The sequence below is a fragment of the Sciurus carolinensis genome, chromosome 7, assembly GCF_902686445.1.
Source record: "Sciurus carolinensis chromosome 7, mSciCar1.2, whole genome shotgun sequence".
Lineage (NCBI taxonomy): Eukaryota > Metazoa > Chordata > Mammalia > Rodentia > Sciuridae > Sciurus > Sciurus carolinensis.
In genome coordinates, this window is record NC_062219.1 from 47885904 (window position 1) to 47903609 (window position 17706).

Sequence of the window (17706 nt, forward strand, 5' to 3'; positions counted from 1 at the left end):
TTCTGTTTCTAAGCATAGTGGAAAATGCTGGCAATTATAGTATCACTGGATTCTAAGATAAGGATTTATGCTTTAGAAAACAATAGATTCATAAAGGTCTCCTTTACTCAATGTAATTTTAGAGAGAGAACTCTTCCATGAAAATATTTACTGTGTACACCCATTATGCATACAAATATATATACTATGGTATCAATAGAGCTAAGAAACCTGAAGCTCTAAGGCCCTAGAATCTGGTTATTTCAGAATTCAGTGAGCCTGAATCTAAATGTAAAAGAGCAGCAAGTCACTATAGGAGAGATGAATTAGGTAGGTTCCAATTCCAAATTGTAAGTCATTTTTATGAAGAAATTTTTTAACCAGAAAGCAAATAAATATTACATTTAAAAAATACACTTCTATAGCCCTTGTTTTCTTGGAAACATTAACAGTGTTCTTATCTAAACAAAGAATACTAGACATTTGTATACAACTAAACTACAAATTACTTTACAACTGATACATTTTGAAATGGCAGTACAGCTCTCTGGTATAGTACCTGCCTAGCATGAGTGAGGTGCTGGGTTTGATCTCCAGCGTCACAAGGAAAAAACAAACAAACAAAACATCTGAAACATTTTGTTTGTGGTAACTATAAAATAAGACATTGCCTCTGTTTCATGTTAATAAACACTTCCACAAATATACCAAAATTATTGCTCGACAGAAACTTTCACAAACACATGACTGTAATTCTAACTAAAGAGCAAACCATTTGAACACACTGTGATTTTAAGACAGTATGTGCCAAAAGGAAAGCAACTCAGATATAAAAACATTTACTCATAGGTCTTAATCTCAAAGTATGAACTGATAAAACTAGAGATCTATTTCATCTTGATATATAGTACAAAGCTAACATCTAGATATATTAAACTGTAAAAAAATGAGTTTAAAAATTTCATCTCACTGGACATGGTGGTACACGCCTGTAATCCCAGTGATTCAGGAGGCTAAGGCAGAAGGATCATGAGTTCAAAGCCAGCCTCAGCAACTCAGCAAGGCCCTAGGTAACTTAGCAAGACCCTGTCTCAAAATATAAAATAAAAAGGGCTGGGGATGTGGCTTAGCAGTTAAGCATCCCTGGATTCAATCCCTGGAAAAACAACAATAAAAATTTTCATCTCATTTTTCTGGTTTTATATTATTTGGAATGATTAAAGACACATGGGATATATGCTTAATTGCCTTTACTCTTTCATCCTGCAAGTGAAACCACGAAAATATTCTTTCAGATCAGTTCTGTATTTTCTTTTTCTGGACTTTTGCACCCCCTGCTGGAGAATAGATTTATTTTCCCTGGGGGGAAAATGGTCACTGCTATTTAATTTCTCAAAAATATTTTGACCAAATTTGCCATGTCTTTCTTCCTTGGTCACCTCTGAAACCACAAAGAGTAAAGTAAATAAAATCTCAGCCCAAAAGTAACATATCATTAAATCATCTTATTTATGACTAAACACATATCATAGATTTTTTTTTTTTAAATGGGTGTTTACTCACCTTTGTTAAAGAATCCACCACCCTGGCACACAGAAGAGCTCCTGGCAGGTCAAAGTAATTATCATAAAAATAATACTTTCCTAAAAAAAATAACAAAAATTTCAAAATTGGAAACAAATTAATGACTCATGCATGTGGGATACACAGAAACTTGACTAAAGAGACAATGGACTGTGGTTCATTTATTTGTACAGCCACCATTTCAATTCAAAATGGCACTAACACAGGCTACCAATGTCTGTGAAGGAGCATTTAGTTTAAACTCTAAGGACACTATATGAAAGGTAAAATAGACATCTACAAGTTAAGTATTTTATTTTTAAAAAATTGAGTAACCTTAAAAAATGTAAAAATAAAAGCAGGATATATTGCAAATATAAAATGGAATAGGAAGAAGCTGCAATTTACATTATCGATGTCACTGAATTTCAAAACAATCAACCTGACACTGGAGCCCCTGAAGAACTCTACAAATGGTGCCTTTCCGTACTTGTGCTGGCTGGCCCACCAAAATCCCTCATTCAATTGGTATACCAGCAGAAAAATTTCAGTGTAATATGAGAAGAACCAGGGTGATTTGAGTAATAAACACCATACCATGTGAGTACATGGTGGATTACCTTAGGAAAACACAGGTGGACAGGATAGGTACACTCACTCCAGGATCTCATGGAAGAAAGGCATTGGATTTATTCTGTATGTCCTTGGACAGAATCAAACCTGAGCTGTTACATGTGCCACTTTTGGATCCGCTGTCCCTGGACAACACTTCTAATGATCCATGTCATATCCCCATGGCCCACATCTGAGTCTGGCCACAGCTGTGCTGAACAACATCAAACACCTCAAACACAATAGTGTTACCTGCTTTATCCCACAGTCCTTGCAGCCATTTGGTCCCTGTGGCCAACCTCAACCAATGGGTTCAAGAGCCTGTGAATGAATATCACAGCCTCCTGTCCCCCAGACTGGCAACTCTAATAGGTATTCCTTACGTATCTCCTCAGAAGTTTCAGTGGAATTCAGTGCCCATTGTCCCTTAGTTCTACAATATTTAATCAACAACATGCTTTGATTACTTAATGTAAACAAAGTGCAAACAGGTTGTGAAATCATAGAACTTTTTTTCTTCTTTCACATGTTTCAAAATTTTAAAAGTTTTATTATTTAAAGACATTGCCTTTCCTTAATTATGTGTCACAGCCTAACTCCTTTGGGCACATGGATGGGAAATTCTTGCCAAACCAATCAACACAATTTACAGTAGATAAACTCCAAGACCATCCTTGGAATGATCCTGGGTAAATTAAGCACCAGAGGGAGATGCTGATTCGAGGAGGCCCTGCCCTCTAGTGGACAAAGCAGCAAGCGGAGTGTGTCACACTGGTGAATGCTCTTCTTGGTAACCCCCAAATAGCTCACTTTTTCTTTAGAATCTTCCACTTTCTGAATGAATTTCCATTTAGCTATATGTCTAGGTTTTCTGGAAGAAAGGATGAGCTTACTAAGAATTGCTAAACTCTGGAGAGATAACAGTAGTTCTCCATCATCATTTTGAGTAAAAGGTTCTGTACCCAGTTTGACTCAAGAAGTATGAGAACATTTTCTATCTAACCCCAGTGTGAAATCTGGTTTTCTAATCAACTTATTTTATGATGAACATGCATACTTCCTGACGCTTTCAACTCACTACAAAAACAAACAAAATTCTCAAAAGATGGCAAATATAACAAAGTAAGCCCAGTAGTAATAATCAATAACTGCAACTATTTTCCAGTTACTACACTTTCTGAAAGAGAAAGGTACATTTTAACACTGTAGCATGGGAGAAAATGGCAAAACCATAAAATAAGATAAAATAAAATAATTAGAACAAATGAAAAAGTATCACAAAGAACATTTAATAAGATCCATTTAGAAAAATGTTTTAAGTATTCCCTTTTAATTTACACACATCAATGTTTGAAAATAATTTTTGAAAAAACATTTCATATTTAGTCTTCATGAAGATTGTTAAAGACATTGGAAAAGAAAAAAGTGAAAAATCTTTTAAAATATAGGGAAAAAGGGCTAAGGGTATAACTCAGTGGTAGAGCACTTGCTTAGCATTTGATCTCCGGCACCAATAAATAAATAAGAAACTAAAATAAAAAGACAAAAAAGATGCTAGAACTGAAAGTAAGGGAAAAAATTCCAGAAAATAGGAGTGGTAGGTAATGTAAATATGAAGAGACATGGGAGCTGGAGAAAGAAGACCAAGGACTGAGCATGCAACAAATTGATAAAAAATACAGATGGCTAAGGAATATATTATTGCTAAGTGCTAATCTTCTTTACCCCAGAACAAGTGTAAATAAAAGGAGCATCAATCAAACTTTAAAACAGTGTGAAATGCTGCTAACAGCATTCTGAACCAGTTGCCAAAAAGAAATCAGACATATCTGAAAAAAGAAATCCATCCTATCATTATAAAGACCATGTTGTTCCCTGTATATTGCGCCCAGCAAAGGAATGGAGGAGGGTCTTCTCTATGCTCACAGTGCAGATTCAGGTTCCAAAGAAAAGGGGTGTCATACCTGAACGGCAAGGCATGCCATTTTCTGACACAAAATGCTTCCATTCTTTCTTGCCATATGCTTCTGCCAATGCCTCTGGAGTCATCATCTTGGTGCCATGGCTTGCCCTGGTTTTAGGAGATAATGCATACTGCTTATTAATGGCCCCTTTGAATGCCTCTTCCTCTAGCACTGAGATTGTTGATCCCAGATGCTAGAGCTATCAAAAATTTTGTTTATTTATTTTTTTCCTGTTTTCAAATGGGTGACTTTCCTGCTTAGAATTCTACAATGCATTTCTACTGACAGCCCTGACTCTTCCTCCACTTAATCCACCCACTAGCAAGTGATTAGGAGCAACTTGCTCTGGGGGCAACACTGTAACCCACCACTTTTTCCCGGAGAAGCTATTTTTTCAATAAAAGATGAGATGAACATAACTGGAACAATTTTAGCATGACCATGTGGATTGGGTGGGAGGCTGGTTCTGGCACTAGTAAGAAGAGCAACAGGTACCAGAGTTCAAGTACAAGTTATCCAGGCCACAGGAGGCAGGGGAGGAGGTCAGGTGATTGTGAGCACATGGTACTGCAGAGATGAGAGGGAAACTTGCTCACTAAAGGACACAACAAAAGCATGGTGGGACATAGCAAGAGGACCAAGGTGAAAGAGAACAAGACAAGAAAGCAGCACTTGTGTGTACCCAAAATACTGCTCTGGCATCAACTGGGCCAGTTAAGAACTTCCTGTAGGGAAAGAAACAGTTGATATTGTATGTAGTTTATTATGAGAAATTATAATGATAGGGAATACCACGATTATTATCTTGCCATTATATTGTGGTAGCAAGATGATACAAAGGGAAATAAAGGAATAAGAAAAGCAGGGAGTGGGCAAATAGCTCAGCTCGCAGAGCGCTTGCCTTTTGTGCGCATGGACCCAGGTTCGAATCCCCAACACCTCGGAAAACAACATGGTGGCTTCAAAAAAAGTCTTCGGACTATGCCAACCCTCCCTTGTCTCAACTTTTGGAGCTCCAGTGGTGCAATCGGTTAGCGGGCGGTGCTTACAAGAAAAGCAAATGTAGGGGAACCACAGGTGGGCCTTTATTTATAAAAGGCTTCACATTTTAGAATGCTCATGTCAAAATGGAGGAATCCTGAATGGGAAATATGATTAGAGAAAGAAAGTGCATTTTTGGAAGAAAGAAAGTATCCAGAAGAAAAGCTAAGAAATGCAGGAGAAACTTCAGGTTAGCCAGAATTTGAATAGTGAAGGACAGACCCTGGGGGAGGGTGACAGACAAATTAACAATGAGAGACTGACTCAAGAACACTGTGCCAAAGGGACCATGGAGTAAAAGATCATGGTTGAAGCTGCACAGGATGCATACGTATGTATGTATACATGCATACATACAGGCATACACACTCTCTCTAGTCGCCTGAAAAAAACCACACACAAATAAGTTACAAAATAATCAGAGGTGAGTTCACACCTGCTCTAGTTAGATGCACCTTGGGGAGACTGTGAAAGGAGTTCAAGAATACATGGTGAAAAACAGATGCCCACTTCCTAGTGCTCTCTGAAAGATTCAACCTAGGGTCAGGAACCACCTCCTGACTGCTTCCCTCTCAGGTTACCAGTACCTGAGAGGATTGGGTACGCTCAGACAAGAGAAGGATAGGAAGTCAGCACTGAGTGTGGAAGAGAGGGGAAGGTTCATGAGGGCTCCAGTCATCTAGAAAAACTTCCAGAAGGAGCTGGGTTGCATCATGGACCCTGCATGATGAATGCGCATTTAGATAAACGGGGAAGAAAGGGAGGTATACATAGACCACCAATCCCTACCCAATATCCATTCCTCCTTCCTCTTTAATCAAAAGAACCCTTCTTTTACTCTAGGCCCCTACACACCTAGCTAAAACAGAATAGTTCCCAGGTTTTTTTTGCAATAAGAGGTGGTCGATGAGATGAAGCAAGTTCCTAATTTTCTATCGTATTTCCTGCAAATACTTTGAACTAAATTTAAAGGAGCCAGACCTTTAAATCTAAAGCTTACAGATTTATTTTTCAATGGCTCAAATAATCCATATAAAGACACATAGGTAAACAAATTACCTGTCATCTGATTGACTAAAAGTGACTTTTTATTAAACATTTTATTTAACTTGTACCTTAAGGATCACATGCTATATAGTAATATTGTATCCTGGAGAAAGTAAGATTTTAATTTCACAACTAAATTTTATTACCTGAGCACAGTGCCATTATCTGCAAGTTTAATGAAGGTCCCATCTTCCAGATCCAATGCCAAACCCTTGCAACTAAAAGAAAAGTCTGACTATTAATCAGTTCATATATTTAGCTAACTTAAGAAATAATAATCTGTATTATTCAAAAAAGTTACAATGTTACAAAGGGAATTTCCTGCCCAGGCAAATGATATGTTAATCGAACAAGAAAACTGAAGGATTGTAAAATTAAATATCTATCACAAAACAGGTATATAAGGAAAACTGTTATGTAGGCAAACATAGGGCGGTATGTTTAGTTTGTAAAATATTTAGGCTTTAGAAAAGTCAAATCTGACAAAAGAGAAAAAAGAAAAATAACCTGAACATTTTCCTATGCCTCTATTAAAATGTGCAAGCATTATTAAAATACATATCTCACACACACACACACACACACACACACACACACACACACACATTTGTATTCTACAAGTTACCCTCTCAGAGTATTTTCTACACTATTTAGGATTTGTCTCAATTTAGGTCCAGGCATAAGAACTTGCCCTCTGGGGCAAGGTGTATTACTGAAAGCCAGGAAAAGAAAGTCAAATACTAAGTTTTAAGATATTTACTATAAAAGACTTGTGGGATTTGGGGAGAAAAATGAATATAGATTTATTATTTGGAATAATAAAAGCAAGGAGGTATAACTGCCTGCAAACACCAAGAGATTACACTAAAATGAAAGGCTGCTATAGCAGCATTATTTACATTCATTCACAGTCAAATTTCCAGAGCTAATTGTTTCATATAGTAGGATGTTTGTGTTTCTTCCTTTTATTTAAGGGATTTATCAAAAGATTAACCAAATATTAGAGGAATGTATGATCTATGAACATTATACATGCATTTTAGTGTTTTAACGTTACTATTAATTTCAAACTGAATTATTTATTTATTCATTCGTTCACTTTTTCATTTATCATTTATTTATTTTTGGTGCCAGGGATTGAAACCAGGGGCACTTAACCACTGAGCCACATTCCCAGTCCTTTTTATTTTTTTAATTTGAGACAGTGTTTCACCAAGTTTCTTAGGGTGCTAAGTTGCTGAGGTTGGCCTTGAACTTCTGATCTTCCTGCCTTATCCTCCAAAGCTGCTGGAATTATAGGCATTCGCTACCACTCAGCCACACTGAACAATTTAAGGTGGCTTATGATTTTTGTTTCTGTTGTTTAAATGAGGAAGAAAAAGACAGGAAGCTTTGGGAAGCTGAGCATCCTAAACCAGGAAGGAAGGGGGCAATAAGAGGCAGGCAGGTTTGCCCATCCAAATTACCAAAAATCAAATGTTCTAGTTAAGTCACTTAAGACATGATGATTCCTCTTCTTCTACTGTTCTTTTATTTGAAGGATAATACATCAAACTTTTCTATAAAGATGCAAATTTTACTTCTTAATAACCTTTGAAACTTTTAATTATAACAAACCATACAAAATTATGGAATTAGTCACCTAAGCTCTTAGTTTATTTTCAGATTTAATTAAGCAAGTCTTAACTTGTTTAAAGTAGAAAATATTTTAGCTCATTAGAAAACAAAATTTAGTGTAGAAGGCATTTTGTCCTTTGACTCGACTTCACAGTTTGCTTCCTACCTTTACAGAAGCGAAATTGGTAAAATTTTATCAGCAACAATTAAGAACCATAGGGAGTGTGCAGACATTAAAAAAAAAAAAAAAAGGACTTACCAAAAATCCCAATCCTCTGGGGTCACAGTGAGCAATTCCTTATCATATCCTTTCTCCTTGACTAGGAACTGAGCAAAGCTATTATAAATGAGCTGCAAATAAGGGAAGGAAAAAGAGAGATTAAATATGAAATTCCCTGTTCATTCTAAATTTCACAGATGAAAATTGCATGAAATCGTTAATGGGAACAGGTAGGAGGAAAATATCTGTAATTATAAAATTTTGCAGTTTAATCCCCCTTCACAAGCAATTTATCAACCCCTGTGAGCCCCAGGCACCTATCCTGTTCAAATTTATACCATCAGTATACAATTATAAAACCAAGGGCAATTATTAATCTTACTCCCAAATTCTAATGGATTGGAGATCATAATCAAGTCTTGACAAAGTTTTCCAATTTACTTAACACATCACCAAGACAAGACACATGTTGCTTGCTCTCTCATTACATCTGTCCTTTCCATCCTTGCTGGGAAAGCCCTATCTCAGGGGACTCTCAAAGTGAAATGCACAAATGAACCAGGCAGATAATCTAAAGGAAGAATTGTGAAGTCATGAGCCTCTACCAGGTACACGAAATCGCTCTTATTTCTCCACAAAAAGAAAAACAACTGGGGAAGAACAAAGGAAGCCTTTGGAAGCAAGCACAATGGTAAATGCTAACTTCTGATGGATCGGATTTCTCAACAAGTCCTAGACATTTGATTGAAATACCCATTGTTTATTTATAGGAACTGGCTCAATTTTTAAAGAACAGTGTATACCAAACAAAAAGTGGACAAAAGGTGGATGATGGTCCTCATAAGTCCTACCTTGTACCTCAGGAGAGTATCTACAGGCCAGAGTCAGATGCACTTGGACCTGAGGCACAAGAGTGGTCTGGGTCTGACTGAGCAGTATCCAAAAGGGCACGCTGAACAATCTGGCCCTTCTTCTACAGATGTTAAGCCACTGTAGGTGGTAAGAGCATGTCATGCACAAGGGAGAAGAGGGTACAGTGCAATTGCAAAGAGTGGCCTCCTTGAGGTGGTGATGCTTACTCCTTTACCTGGAAGATATAGCAGTGAATTGGGTGAATCAGGAGAGGATGGAGAGCAAGTCAGGTACAGAAACTGAGGGACCTGCACATAGCTGGAGTTATGGGTTTAGGTGGGGTTTATGTGTTAAGAAATGGGGATAGGGAAAGCAAAGGATCCTGTCCAATAGGGCTGTTCTGTGTCATAAAGCAAATTAAAATCACTAAATAAGTACTCCCATCCAGTGCAAAGTGACCCTAATCCAAGTCAACTGTTAATACCTGCATCACTTCAACATGATATTGCAGCAGTTCTCAATCCTGGGGGTGACTCAGAACCACCGGGGTTGCTTCCTAAAACCACTCAGGATTCTTACAGGGATGGAAAGGGCATCTATAGAATTCCTGAAGCCCACGGAGGACTGAAAATCACTGACTTACATATTTTGTGGATGTTTACTATATTGTTTAAAATAAATTAAAAATGTATTTTTAGTTAGACATAACCTTAGGATTCATTTTACATAATTATGAAAGCATGGAATTCAATTGCTCTAATTCAGTCCCTAGTACTTTTCCTTCCTTTCCCACTACTCTACTGATTTTTCTGCTATTTACTCATAGTGGTTTTTTTTTTAATTAGTGACTTATGGATATACATGATGGTGAGGTTCACTGTGGCATATTTATATATGTACATAATAAATTTAGGTAAGATTCATTCTATTATTCTTCCCTTATCCCATTCCTCCTTCTCCCTCAATCTCCTTGTATGTATAACTAAAAAGAACCAATAAAATTTTACACACATACACACACACATAATAGAGTTTTAGTCAGTCATAAAGGTCATTATGTCATTTGCAGGAAAATAGGTAGAACTTGAGAGTATCTTGTTGAGTGAAATAAGCCAAACTCAGAAAGTCAAGGGTCATATATTCTTTCTATGCAGAAGCTAGAAAGAAAAAAATAAAAAAGGGACCTCATGAAAACAGAAGAGAGACCAGTAGAGCTGAGGAGAGGGATCAAAGAGAGGGAGGAAGGAAGGGAAAGGGCAGACACTGGGGAATGAAGCTGATCAAATTATACTGTCATACTGTGTGTATTATGAATATGTAACAATAAATCCCACTATTATGTATAATTATAATGCCTCAATAAAAAATAAAGTAAAAATAAAAGTAACTGCCAGGCGTGGTGGTGCATGCCTATAATCCCTGTGGCTCTGGAGCTGACAGGAGGATCGTAAATTCAAAGCCAGTCTCAGCAACTTAATGAGGACCTGAATAACTTAGTGAGATCTTGTCTCAAAATAAAAAAATTTAAAAAAGGGCTGGCTCAGTGGTTAAGTGCTGCTGGGTTCAACCCCCTGTACCAAAATATATATTAAAAAAAAGTAGCTGAAAGTACAGAATATTCTCAATTCCTTGCTAAAGACTTGCATAGTTTCTTCCATCTTCCCTAACCTTTTTCTCTCAACTTTTATTGGACAGCAAGAATATTTTGATTTTCAAAAAAAATTAAAAATTCTAACCATTTCCTCTATTTGTTTTTACTGAAAGAGAAGGAAAGCACATAGGAGGTTGGCAAAAAAAAAAAAAAAAAAAAAAAAAAAAAATGGAGCAGAAATAAATATGGCCCACTCTCAACTGTTAAAAACTGATAACACATACAAAGAAAAAAGAAAAATAGCTGCTGAAGAAATTTAATTCCAGCTAGCATCAATTCTTCATTTGGGATAAACTCAGGATGCTCCTACATTTTTAAATACGTTTATTCTTTACTCTTCAGTTTTTTTGTTGCTATACTGAAGCATTCACGTTCTTATGAATTGATGATGTATATGCAGTTGAAATCTTAAAGACAGAAGAAATGAACTATCTTGATTTATTGTTGAATGATAGAATTTTTTCATTTCTATAATCTGGTGAAATGCTGAATTCAGATTTTTTTCTGTTCCGTTATCAAAACAATTCAATCTGCTAGAAATAATTATCACTGCATAAACACATTTCTATCAAATCAAGAATTGTTTTCATTAAAATGCCTGTCACATTTTTTTAAAAAATGCATTGAGTCACACTGAGATACAAAGTACTATGGATGATAAAAAGTACACATTATGATCCTGCCTTCCACAACTAGTGCCGTGGGGTTAACAGACATTAAGTGCTTAGCACAATGCCTGGCATATGGGCAAATCCAACTTAAGTATTTGCTATTATTATCAGTTGTGTGCTGATCAAAAATATGAGAACAAAACATCACTCAGACTTGTACTACTTGCCTATTCCTGTCATAGCCTGTTTCAAGTTACCCACAGTTTACCTGACTGTACACTTCCTGAACACTGATCAGGTTTTCCCCTGCAAGCTACTGCATACCATTAGACCTGCCTCTGGTCAAGGCACTTGAAGTCTCTGGCAAGAGGGTTTCTCACACTTATGGGATTAGTATAAGACATGGTCAGATGCCTTCCTGAGAGAAAGGGGCCATGTCCATCAGGGCTGCCACCAGGGACATCCAGGGCTGTGCTCCCTACCTTGTGGAGGACACATTTCCATTAATAGGAGATAATGCAGCAATGTGTAAGGAGCAGAGAAAGAGAATGTTGAGAAAAGCAGAAGAATCTGTACCTTGAAACCCCTATTCTAGTCCGAAAGCCTTGGTTCTTGGTTCTTGCAGCATGTTCCTGGACCAAGTTAGTCATTCAAGAGCCTCCGTGGCTCAGGCCCTCCATCACTTCCTCCCACAGCCTGAGTTGCCAATTACTTCCTCATAGTCTCACACCACTAATAAGAATGCACATGCCACAGTAAGTACAAATTGGTGCCTTGTGGGCCATAGGTAGCCCACAAATCATGTTTGGTTCTCACTTAAGGTTGCCAAGTAAAAAAAGAATAACTAGGTAAATCTGATTTTCAGATGAACAGCAAACAGTTTCCTCAAATAAGAACATCCCAATAAATATTTGGGACATAGATAAATTCAAATGTTTTTGTAATTTGAAATTAACTGGGCATCCTATATTTTTCTTTGCTAAATCTGGCAACTCTGCAATGCTGTGGAAAAAAGGGTAACACTTAAACACTGAAAGACTTCTCAAACAAGTTCAAATTCCTAACTTGCCCCAAAACATTAAAAAAAAAAAATTAGAAGATATGGCAAGACTAAGCCCCTCTTGGTTAATACTGGCAGGAGTCAAGTGTGCTCCTTCAGAAGAAGCACACACTCTACTGGCTTCCTGAGACTTCCCTCTCCCATTCATACATTTTGTTGAACTGTTTAGTATCAGACCTCTGTGCGCAAATCCAGGGTAGCAGTGTCTGTCATCCATTGTTTCTCCTGGGATGCCTTTCCTGAGGCCCCAGGTAAGGGGATACACTCAGATCTGCACTTACACAACACTCTGCACTTACTAAACACCTAGAAGACTGCAGGGAGAGGCTCTGCAGCTCCCTATGACCAGACCAGTGCTGACTTCTCCAACTCTCACCTGTTAAACAGCACCTAGCAATGCATGCCATTGCTCCTCTCTAGGTCTTTGCCTTTGTCCTATTTCCTCTACCTGAAGTACTCCTTTCCACCTCCTCACATGCCAACTCCAACTCCACTATGGGGACCCTACTCTGAGCCTCCCCGCTGCTTTGCAGTACCAGAAACAGCAGAGCATGCTGGTGAGAGGAGAAAACTCACAGCCGGACTACCTTCCTAGGGAACTCTGGAAAGATCCTTAACCTTTCTGTGCCTGTGGTTCTCAACTCTATATATACTGACTGTGGCAATAATGCCTATCTCCAGGGACATTGGAAAGACTAAATCAGTTCACATAAGCAAAATGCTTGTTAAAATAGTGGCTCTGTCATAACTACTTATAAGAATGCTTATTATTTACTTGATCCTTCCACAATTATTGGTTGGGCCAAGTATGTCCAGCACAAAGTTCGCACACAGGACACACAGTAATCTGTCACTAAACTGTCATACAGTCTGACCTGGAGGAAGCACCACTCAAGGCACCAGTGGAAGACCTGACAGGTAAACAGGAAATGTTAAAATTCTGTGGTAAGTGCTATGGGAAGTTGGGTTCTACAGAAAACTGGAGGCAGAACTATGGTAAGATCATCATAGGGCCTGTAACTTTTTACCATCTTTGGCCTATTACTAGCGGTTTCCGCCTATCTGGCACTGAAGGCCTGCCTGTAGTTTACCTTAGTTTCTCTGGTGGTGCTTGGCACAGTGTGGGACTTTAATAAAAGATTTAAACACCAAACATGATCTGAAACTCAGTAGGTTACTGTTTTCAACCATTAAACATCACTTATATTCAAGGCTTGCAGTAAAGGATATCTTGTAGTACAGTAAAAAATTCTTATCTGAAATTTTATGCTCACGCATGCACAAAATTGGCTTATAACATGACAGTGATTTAACAACATTCCCTGAAAATGAAGGTGAATACAGAGGAGGAAATGTAGAAATGTGAATATAACCAGGAATTTCAAAGGCACAGAGAGAGGGAAAATATGAATCAAAGACCTAAGGGAATAAGTGCCCAAAGAACCAGGAGGTAAAGAAAAGACTTCTGTCAATATGACTAAAGAAACCAAGTATGTATAATAGGAAAGCAGAAAAGCACAGGAACAGTTTTGAAAAGTATACTTTTTAAAGCATCTGTACGTAGAAAACACAAGAATAATTCAGGTAGACACTGGTTTTTGACCTTGAAGTACCTTACTGAGGCTGTGACATGCCTATAATAAGCAGCTCTGGCTGTCTGCACCAGTGACTTGGAATCCTACCCATAAATGGTGGGATTTCCACATAGTTTGAGTGGTAATTATAAAAGAAAACACTTGTTTTTTCTAGGGACTGCTCTACGCATTACACATGAATTGCCCACTTAATCCTGGCGAAAATCTTCTGAGGTAAACCCAAGTATTAGCCCCATTGTATAGATGAAACAACTGAGAAGGATCGTGGAGTAACTTAAGTAACTTGCCCCAAGTCATACAGCTACTCACGGTGGAGTTGGTATCCTAAGTTAGGTAGTCTAAGAGGTCCACTGTGAGCTACAAAATCCTATTAATTTTTCAAATTAATTTCCAATAAAGCCAAAGGAATCGCTGAGGGAGGGCAATTAATAATACCAGGGTACAGGCCAGACTCTTCACTTCCCCTTTCCGCCTGGGCAAGTGAGGACTCAAACCTCGCAAGACGTTGGTATTACAATTTATTCAAAGTGCGTGCGGGCACAGCGCTGGTGCGCAATAAATGCTTGTTATATTCTCGTAATAAAGGCAAAATTAGGGCGAAAGTCTTTTTTCGGCCCAGTGTCCTAATTCACTATACAATTTCTCCCAGACTTATGCTTAAACTCTGATAGGGGGTCGCATGCACAAGCAAAAGGAAAATGCAGCCACCGACAATCAAATTCCCAGCCCAGGTGCCCACGCCCAGCCTGCTGGTCCCCAGGACTCGCAAAGAAGTTCCAAGGCCAGGGATCCGTAAAGACCTCAAGTCTCCTGGGCCCCTCCCCTGCTCGCTCTGGAAACCGTTTCCCCAGTCAGATCTTGCAGAATTTGCCTCTCCTCCCCTTCTCTTCCATACCCCTCTCTAACTCCACTAACGGCCGGGCAAACCAGCGGGTCCCCACGGTGGGCGGGGAGCTGGAACGCACACTTCCGCCCGGTCTCGCGCCGGGGGCGGAGCTCTGCGCCACGGCGGGCGGCGGCAGGCCCACGGCGGCGGGCCCACGGCGGCGGGAGGGAGGTCCAGCCCCAGCCGCCATGGAGGCTGCGCGCCGTGCGCTCCAGGCAGCCCGCGCCACTCACCGGGGCGCTCTCGGGCAGGTTGTAGCGACACAGAGTGTGGTCCAGGTCGAAGCCGACCACGTCGCAGGCGGCCAGGGAGAAGTGCTGAGCCATGGCTGCGCGGGAAGCACCGGCGAGCGCCTCGGCCTGGCAGGGTGCGAGGAGCGCGCGGGCGAGACGCTGCGGGACAGGACCCGGCCGGACACGCCGGGGCGGGGCGGAGCGAGGGGAAGCGAGGCGGGGCTGCCCCGGGAACCGCGCCGCGGCCTCTGGCTTCCCGAGTCCTGGAGCGCCGCCCCCGGACACGCTTCTCCCCGCCCCTCGTGCGACCGGCGTCTAGTGGCCAGCCGGCACGGGAGCGCGCTGCCAGCCCTTCTGACACCTGCAAGCTGGCTCAAGCCGCGTGGTTCCTGGCCCGCAAGGCCTCCAGGCCGGAGGAGACCTGGAGCGGAGCCACTACTGCAGGAGTTGAGGGGCGCAGCCAAGAACCTGTTGACACGTTAACCTTTTAAAGGTTACCGCAGGATTATTCGGAACTCCCTTTCATCTTCAAGGTGCTGCGGACACCAGCAGATTCTAGCTAAACCTGACACTTTATTCTTTTGTGCCGAACGGTGTAAAATGGTGGAGAAATTTTTATCCACTAATAGTCCTGTGATCCAGTTATCCTACAGTTTTTACCTACTTGATCTCTGCTGGTGGGTTGAATCAAAAGCTTTATATTCTACAATTCCCTAAGTAATAAAATGAACACCTTTTACCATTTTCCCCCCTGGGTACGTTACAAAATAAATACATAGTCCAGTACCACTTTGGAAAATGACATTAGTTAATTATTTTAATTTATTTTAATTATTGGTTGTTATTTGATGAACCTATTTTTTATCATAATGAATTCTATGAAAGGACATCAGAAACTTCATATAAGTATAGAGAACACGTTACAAAAGAGAGACTTATTTTTAAGCAAGGTCTTAAGGCTTAGAGAGCACAAAATGATTTGAATGACATTTTGCTCAACTCCTTCCAGTACTGTATACAGCCAGTATTTTGCAGGTAGAGAAGAGTTAATTCATTATGTACAGTGGATGCCTTAGGACATTTGATTATCTCAGAAAATCCTTTCATGTAAAGGACTAGGCATTAAGATTTGTACTATACATCTCTTAATTTAAAAGAGAAAATACCAACCTATTATCTTTATACTGCTTCTAATTTTAAATTTAAAGGGACGCTTAATCCAATGGGAAAAATCAATAGTCATGACATAATGAAAATATAATTGTGAATCATATTTAACCCTCAAAATACTCACTTTGGGAGGCTAATAGATCAGTTAATGGACTAATTTAGTGCAATAAGCAGTGCAATTGGGTAGAATGGTTATAATGCCTAGTGGACTCATTTGATTGTCTTAATTCTCAAAAGCAACCTGAAACTCCCTGGAACAGGAATAGGAAAAGAGTCCTCAAGAAGACTGAGCTGTTTTCTGATAAGAGCTCAACAACCACTTTACTGTCTGAACCAAAAAGCTGGATAGTTTCATAGATTCCACCCATTTTCCTTTTCTCGAGTCTCTTGGACTTGGAGCACTGACCTTCACATTCCTCTTTTCCCTCTGCAATGAAGTGTATACCCAATCAGACTTCTAGATAGGTTATGCATTGAAGGGCACAAGTCTCCTTGGTGGATATCTTATTATATTATAGGAATACGCACTTTAGAGATTCTGTTTGTAAGATAATGTACTAGTGTGCTCATTGCCAGAAGGAAGAGTATAAAATTTTGTTTCTTGATGGCTTAGCAAAAACTTCACTTTATGACACCCCCATCTCCACAGTATGCTAAACTGGGGACAGGAAATTCTTTGGAGCTGGGGAGGGAACATGGGACACTCTTCAAGAAAAGGCCCCTCAGTGTGTAACCAGGTGGTCCTGGAACTGGTGTTAGCTCTTAGACTGTGTTCATCACAGTCATACCTATTTGCTGAATAACAGTTGTTATATTTCTTATATTCATAATGTCCACCCAAAGAATCCATGTGCTAGAATCAACATCATTTATACTTAAAGGGAGAATTTTGCAAATTATATGATCAGATCATTCTGGAGGATTGTACACCTCTTTCAGCCTCACTTACCTTTTCTTGTCCACTAGCTCATATGTCAGTCTAAACATTTTTAAGAACATGTTTCTCCTCCCCCATTCCCTACGGAACCCTGAGCTTATATACAAGCATTCACTTAGCTTCATTAGGCTTATTTTCAAATAAATATATTTCCTTTTCCCTTTTCAAACTTTTAACACCCTTTTATAAAACACCACAGCATTTTTGTTATCAACTAGAAGTTCAATATTCTACTTAGAAGATAAAAATTAATTTGTTTTTTGGAGTGATATGTTGAATTTATCCACACAAGAGTGACCTATATTCCCACCAATTCATATGTTGAAGCCCCATCCCCCAATGTGACTTTATTTGGAGACAGGGTCTTTAAAGGAGATAATTAGGTTAAATAAGGTCACAAGGGTGGGGCCCTAATCAGATAGGATTAGCATCCTGCAAATGGAGGAAGAATTGCCAGATATCAGAAGGGTAGAAGAAAACATTCTTTCCTGTGAGAACGCAGTGGAAAGGTAGCTGTCTACAAACCAAGGAGAGAGGCCTCACTAGAAACCAATCCTGATGATGCCTTGACCTTCCACTTCCAGTCTCCAAAATTGTGAGAAAATAATTATTTGGTGTTCAAAACTATCCATCTTGTGATAGTTTTGTTTAGGTAGACTGACTAGACT

At 39.3% G+C, this 17706-nt stretch overlaps 1 protein-coding gene across 2 annotated transcripts in view; it reads right to left on the bottom strand.

The window, feature by feature from the left end:
* Nucleotides 1-15186, bottom strand: part of Nt5dc1 (5'-nucleotidase domain containing 1) — a 132484-nt gene extending 117298 nt beyond the window's left edge. For both annotated transcript variants that reach the window (XM_047559301.1, XM_047559300.1), the window contains exons 1-5: nucleotides 14932-15186; nucleotides 8083-8174; nucleotides 6353-6424; nucleotides 4119-4225; nucleotides 1543-1622 (exon numbers count right to left, since the gene is read on the bottom strand). In XM_047559301.1, the coding sequence (XP_047415257.1) occupies nucleotides 1543-1622; nucleotides 4119-4225; nucleotides 6353-6424; nucleotides 8083-8174; nucleotides 14932-15024 (444 nt within the window). In that variant the 5' untranslated portion in view covers nucleotides 15025-15186. The remainder of the gene's footprint in view (nucleotides 1-1542; nucleotides 1623-4118; nucleotides 4226-6352; nucleotides 6425-8082; nucleotides 8175-14931) is intronic.
* Between the last annotated feature and the right edge of the window lie 2520 nt (nucleotides 15187-17706).